At 42.1% G+C, this 7,538-nt stretch overlaps 1 protein-coding gene across 1 annotated transcript in view; it reads left to right on the top strand.

Annotated features, from left to right (window-relative positions):
* The window catches only part of LOC123758011 (zinc finger protein 236), a 135,421-nt gene that overhangs the window by 104,238 nt on the left and 23,645 nt on the right, over positions 1–7,538 (top strand). Inside the window, 1 exon segment of the mRNA XM_069338904.1 lies at positions 6,898–7,188. Coding sequence (XP_069195005.1) covers positions 6,898–7,188 — 291 coding nt within the window.

Here is a 7,538-nt window from a genome sequence, read left to right as displayed (position 1 = left end):
TCACATGAGACCAGAAGGCATGGCAGGATGTGCAGAATACCCCCGTTGAAAAGCAGAGGTGCAACAGCTACTTTGAGAGAGAACTCTTATCAACATCAGAGGGCCGAGACTGTTCAACACGCTTCCACTACACATAAGGGGCATAACTGGCCGACCCCTCACAGTGTTCAAGAGAGAACTTGACAAACACCTTCAAAGGATACGGGATCAACCAGGCTATGACTCATACGTCATTCTGCGAGCAGCCACGTCCAACAGCCTAGTTGACCAGTCCAGCAACGAGGAGGCCTGGTCGACGACCGGGCCACGGGGTCGCTAAGCCCCTAAATCACCTCAAGGTAACCTCAAGGTAAGGTAACACGGGAAGAAGGTGGCGGTGGGAGAACTCAGTAGGGATATCATAATCCGGTGCTGTGTGATGAGGTCTGGATTTGAATGTAGGTAAGGTATCAAAGTCATTACTCTGTATATTTAGGCTGGGTCTTTTTTCTTTAATGAGTACAGTACAGACATAGCTTCCGGTATTTACAGTCTTCTCTGGTCTATGGTGGATGCCAGGATTGTTTTTTTTTCTTTTCTACTAGCATGTTCCTAGTGAGTGTTGTGTTATGTACACTTTGCATATGGTTTCTGGGAGGCACCAGCTACCAGAGGAGATTGTAGATGGCGAGTAAGTCTTCTCGAAAGTTTTGTGGTGGTCATACCAATATAAATAGATCGAAGGTGACAGCCTTCATTGGGGCATGTAAATTGGCATACGACGTTTTCTTTTTGGAGAGGGTTGTATTGTTTATTGGGGATGTTTTTAAGTGTTAAATTGGCAGTCCTTTTTGTTTTGTAGTAAATAATGAATTTCAATCTTTGGTCTGTGGCTGTTGGTTTCACGCCATTTGAAATTATATTTTTAATTACTCTTTCTTCAGTTTTGTATTGTGAGCTCATTTGTTCTCTGTTATACAGTACTGTACCATTTTTCTAAATATTTTCTGATATGGGTGTTGACTTCTATTCATGTACCCGTTGTTCATTAATAATTCAAGGCTTCTGTCCAGTTCCTTGTGAATGTGATGCCAGTTAGAACAATGAGTAAGGGCTCCGAGTATAAATGCATTTACAGTATTTCCCTAGTCTTATATCTGTCTGGGCATTCGGAGTGACCATTCATACACATTCCAGTGTTGGTGAGTTTTGTATAAACTTCTGGGTTTAGCATTTGTGGGCTCAGCGGTCGGGTCATACAGTTCTTAGTGGTTTATGGCTCGGGACCATTCAAGCTATCTTTTACATTTGTAGGCCCAGCACAATCCATGAGTACCTGGATTTTATGAAAAACTGTGCCAAAATTGCACTACAAGATCCTCTGGGGGTTTGTCAGTCATGGAGCTCCTGTTATGAGCTCCAGGATTGACAGATTCTTATAGGTGATCAAAGGTGAAGTGGTTTCAGTATTGTGTTCACTGGTGAGTGTGCTCTGGCTAAGCAGATTCGAGTCCTGCATTAGATCATAGAGTTCTTTGTGGTATAAATATATATACACCGGTATGCCAATTGCAAAGCACTTTCAACCTAACTTAACTGGGCCATCATCAGTAGCAAAATGACAGAGGAACGGGCAGTCGAAAGTATAAGAACGCAGCAGGGGAACACATGTTAGAAATAAGGGAAAGAGAGAGAGGGGAGGCCAGGAAGTGACTAGATGAAATGTTACACTTGGTAATCCCACAAATACAGTATACTGGTACAAACACTAGAAAAAGAGATAAGGGGAAAATGAGAAGACACCCATGAATAACAAACAGTCAGAGGGATCTAAAGGTTTTCTGTATGCCCCATTTTCTATATGACTTTAAATGGAAGGCAGAAACGCTAATGTTGAATAACTTTTGATTCATCTCTGTCACACCGTCATTCCCACCCTGGAAAAGGTCTGTGTCACACCCTCCCTCCCATTTAAGCAAGGCATTATGAGCTAGATCGCACCCAATAGTCACCGATAGGTAAGCACCTAAAAATTATATTTAACACAAAGGCTTTATTGCAGCTGGTGAATGGCTCCAGCAGCACGTGTAAGCGTGCCATAGACCTTTCTGCTAGTCCATCGCCCGATAAAAAGCGATTACGAGAAAATGCATTAAATGAACAGGTTAGTGTGGCTTTTATTGTACAGTATAGGTGACTTGTGATCTTACAACCCATGCTCTTGTTTAAATAGTACTTTTTGTAACTGTGTGGCCCATTGTACATACATAGACGTACTGGACAATTAGATAGTAGAATTTGACACAGTATTCACTTTATAGAGCCCCAAAAATATAGCTAAAAACCAAACTTAAATATTCCTAGGCCTAGTATAGCACATATATGTACTATATTAGGTCTCAGATAGCATGTATTAGGCCTATGAAAGTAAGGTTAGGTTATGTTTTCTTTGCAACATCAATACAAAAATTTTTCTTGTTTATCAAAATTTAGTACCGATTTCTACTTTCTAATTGCCTTTTACGTCAGTATATGTATGATGGTTCTCATCATTACTATAAGCACTATCTAAACAGATCTGGATCTTATCATATGTATGGAACTGTGATCATGTGTATGGATCTATGATCTTACTTATAGAGCTGTAATCTTGTCATGTATAGAGTTGTGATCCTATCATGGCTAGAGTTGTGATCTATTACAGAGCATGATGTGATGTGCTGAAATATAACTGATATTATATTTTTTTTCAGACCATCCTTCTGTTTTGGTAGTACTTATAGTAACAATGAGGACAATAGTACTGTATATATACTGATGTACAATGAAATTAGAAAGTAGAAATCTGAACTACAGTATTGAGTTGGACAAACTGGGAAAACTATTTTTTTACTTGGGTTGCTTTGACAAGCTAAACTAACCTTTCTAGGTCTAATACACGATATCTGAGCCCTAATATAGTACATGTGTGCTATACAAGACCTAGGAATGTTTAAGATGTGTTTTAGCTTCATTTATTTCAAAAGAATTCCTCACTAGCCAGTACAGTATACTACTATCTAAAAGCTAAGAAAGTAGGAATTCTGACTATTGATGACCATCACAATAGGTACTATCTAAACAGGAGGATGGGTTGCTTTTGTTAGTATTTCCACAAATCATACTCCTAATTTTATTAAATGATTCTTATTCCCTATTATAAATTAATTTGTAACTCACAGTTGTTAATGTTGAACATAGTGGTTCAGGTGGTAGTGCTGGTACCTGAGGAGTTTAAGGGGGGGCCGGTTCACTCTCATTGTACTCCTTCAAGATTTTCTCCTGGATGTACAGTATCGTATTCCTGTAGTATTATTAGCCCAATAATAGTACACAGCATGTACAGTATATCCACTCATATCTTTTTTCTGGTAACAGACATTCTAATTGTGTAATATACCTAACAGATGGAGTCGGTTCAACGTGAATTTATCGCTCCAGTGGAGGACATGAGCTTACCATTGGATTTAAGCTGCCGAGGGTCAATGGCAACGAGGAATTGTGAGAGACCGGCGGCATCGTCAACGCCAGAGCCAAAAGGGTGCATTAAAATCCAAGAGAAAGACGATGCATTCAGCCCACCGTTATCAGAACACGACCCAACAGAGACATTCAATCACTCTGTGCTGTCTGATCGTGGGCCACTAGAGGATGAGAATGAAAATTTAGTGAATGAAGCCCGAGAACGGGAGAAAGCATTTTTTAATATGGCTCAGAATGAGCAGTATTTAACAGAGGATTCTACGGGCTTGGATCCTCCCCCACCTCTCCCACTTTATGGTGCTGGGGGTGTTGTGAGACATGTGCGAGTGAGCAGCGATGATGGGCCTCCTATGGTGTACAGTGTTCGGCTCCATGCAGAGCAGGTATGGAAAACAGTTTATTACTGTATACAGTTACTGTACCATAGGGAAATTGGAATTAAAAGTACTTGTACACCAAATTTATGCTTGAAAATAAAAAATAGTGTTCCATTCTATACTGTAGTAATATGCATAATAGAGTATCATATATATTGTATTTGCCAGCATATAAGATGCGCCTAATTTACAGGAATACTTGGTGGTAAAAATTTATTTTAGTATTGTACTGTATGTTTCATCATACATTTATTGAAAGTAATTTTCAAGGAGTTTTATATGGAAAAACACACCATTTTGTAAGTGTAAACACAATGTGTATTCAGTTGGTGGTGGACCAAAAGCATGTGTCCTACCCACTGACAAATAGAGTAATCATTGACAAACCTCAGGCTACGTTGGTGATTGACCTCTCTTAATTCGCTTGTAAAGGTGTAGTGGTGTTGCTAGCCATTATCAGAGTTGAAAATGCACTGTTGTAACCGCTTCATGGTTCATTATCTTTTTTATTTTATTTTCATGCTCACTATCTACACAGGTGTTGGTGTCAAGAATCCTGGGTGTTAATGATGAAACGGGTGACAAGATCGAGCTTTACAAGTGTTTTATGTGCAGCGTTGCATTCCCATCAGTGTCGCGGCTACAAGCTCACCTCTCTCAACACAAGCAGAGATTTGTCTGTTGTAAATGCAGCTTCTCGTGTGACTCTAGAGTCCAGTTCTCTTATCATGTTCAGCGTGAACATCTCTCCCCAGCAGTTCAGTCTCGCAGGTAAGAAACTCTGATTATAAATTTAGATATACATGTATATTTAAGTTTTCAATTCTTAGCTACAGGGCAGTGAGGCTCAGCTATCTCTTTACTCCGTGCCAAGTCTCCTTGTTGTACCTGTTGTGTTATACATTTAACTATTGTGACATCTTGCTTTACTCAATTTGTTGAGAGCAAGAAGTTCTTGTCACGCTTAACATCTTTAAGTGTAATAAAATATTGTTCAAGTCTAATATTTTTTCAAATTTTGTTCGGTTAAACAAGACGGAACAGTATTTAAGAATGGGGATCAATAAAAAGCAGTTATTATTGCTTTTCAATTTTTTTTTTATTTAATAATGCATTTTGTAGTTTGTTGCACACCTAATTTAAATATACTTAGTCATTGTGTATTTTTTTTATCATTTGCTCGCTATTGGACAAAATTATTGGGTGGATATAAATAGAAGCTTCATCGTATGGGCCCGGTAGGAACTGCCTCATATGGGCCCAGTAGGAACTGCCTCGTATGGGCCCAGTAGGAACTGCCTCATATGGGCCCAGTAGGAACTGCCTTGTATGGGCCCAGTAGGAACTGCCTCGTATGGGCCCAGTAGGAACTGCCTCGTATGGGCCCAGTAGGAACTGCCTCATATGGGCCCAGTAGGAACTGCCTCGTATGGGCCCAGTAGGAACTGCCTCGTATGGGCCCAGTAGGAACTGCCTCATATGGGCCCAGTAGGAACTGCCTCATATGGGCCCAGTAGGAACTGCCTCGTATGGGCCCAGTAGGAACTGCCTCGTATGGGCCCAGTAGGAACTGCCTCATATGGGCCCAGTAGGAACTGCCTCATATGGGCCCAGTAGGAACTGCCTCGTATGGGCCCAGTAGGAACTGCCTCGTATGGGCTTGGTAGGAACTGCCTCGTATGGGCCCAGTAGGAACTGCCTCGTATGGGTCCGGTAGGAACTGCCTCCTATGCGCCCGGTAGGAACTGCCTCGTATGGGCCCAGTAGGAACTGCCTCGTATGGGCCCGGTAGGAACTGCCTCCTATGGGCCCGGTAGGAACTGCCTCGTATGGGCCCAGTAGGAACTGCCTCGTATGGGCCCGGTAGGAACTGCCTCGTATGGGCCCGGTAGGAAGTGCCTCGTATGGGCCCCGGTAGGAACTGCTTCGTATGGGCCCGGTAGGAACTGCCTCGTATGGGCCCGGTAGGAACTGCCTCATTATGGGCACGGTAGGAACTGCCTTGTATGGGCCCGGTAGGAACTGCCTCGTATGGGCCCGGTAGGAACTGCCTCGTATGGGCCCGGTAGGAACTGCCTCGTATGGGCCCGGTAGGAACTGCCTCGTATGGGCCCGGTAGGAACTGCCTCGTATGGGCCCGGTAGGAACTGCCTCGTATTGGCCCGGTAGGAACTGCTTCGTATGGGCCCGGTAGGAACTGCCTCGTATGGGCCCGGTAGGAACTGCCTCGTATGGGCCCGGTAGGAACTGCCTCGTATGGGCCCGGTTGGAACTGCCTCGTATGGGCCCGGTAGGAACTGCCTCGTATGGGCCCGGTAGGAACTGCCTCGTATGAGCATGTTATAATAATTTTTTTTACTTTAGTATGGAATAACTCTATCCTATATGATTTATTTCAGTTTATGATAAATATAGTATACAGTGTTGGGTTTATTATCATTCTCTTTTATTATATTAGGATACATTTACATGAAGCTAATTTTTGTACATCCCACAGAGATAAAGTAGATGCACGATGTGACATGAGCGACGACTCTAGTAGTGCGGAGAACACTGTCACTGTGGCTGCACTCCTATCAGCTTTAAGAGAAAAGGCTCAGGAGAACAGACCTCTAAATTTAACGCCAAAGGACACATACGAGGAGGAAGAAGATGATCACGGGAGTGAAGATTCATATCCTGTATCTCCTTCTTCGGAATCACAAGAAGCTGGAGATCTACAAGAAGGGGGCAGTGGAGAGGATCTCTTCAAGATGTACACGTGCAGGTTTTGTGGCAAGAAGTTTGATCGTGCTTTTTCCTGCAACCGCCATGAACGTGTGCATACAGGTTACAAACCATGTTTTTGCCGTGTTTGTGGACGGGGCTTTTCCGAACCGAGGAATCTCAGGCACCATGTCATTCGTTTTCATAGTGATGGATCCTTGCGCCATCTCATTAAGAGGGACAGGCGTAAGAAAGGTGACGAGGATTCACCGACTCCCTCGGTGTCCCCCGTACCTCTAAAATATCCTGAAAGTAAGTCGACTAAAGGATGTCCTAAAAGAAACGGCAAATAAGCTTATCTCTAGTTCGAATATTGATATGTCTGGACTCTCAGGGAAGACTAATGGGTTAGAAATTACACTTACTAGTAAAACACTCAGTGACACGGCTAGTAATTACGATGATGGTATCAAAAGAGGAGTGATTCGGTCACCCACCCCTCCACAAGCAGACTTGGCAAAGGAACATGCAGCAGGTGACGTTACGGCAGCAGTCACCACATACACTACCAACCTCACCAAAATTATTGCCGCCTCACTTGACAGTAAGTTACACAACTTTTTTTAGATACACTATTACACATTGTGTATTTGTGTAGGGTGTTCTTGTTATAAGCCACAATGCACTGTCTTGACAATGGAACTGAATCTGATGTATATAATTTGTTGTATTTAACTGTTACTTTTAGACTCACGTCATGTACTTAGTTGTCCCTAAACTCTATACAATATTACATATAAACCTACTTATACAGAAATAATGGTACTGTATATTTTTCTTTGGTTTCTTACTTCTATTATAATGTATCACTTTACATTTAATTTCCTATAACTTATATAACTAGATGAATATATTTGTCTACATATCTAAACTGTATATTAATTGAAGGTTGCT

Source organism: Procambarus clarkii, chromosome 40, assembly GCF_040958095.1.
Source record: "Procambarus clarkii isolate CNS0578487 chromosome 40, FALCON_Pclarkii_2.0, whole genome shotgun sequence".
NCBI classification, from domain to species: domain Eukaryota; kingdom Metazoa; phylum Arthropoda; class Malacostraca; order Decapoda; family Cambaridae; genus Procambarus; species Procambarus clarkii.
The sequence above is the reverse complement of the archived record's forward strand: the minus strand, read 5'-3'. Positions and strand labels throughout refer to the sequence as shown.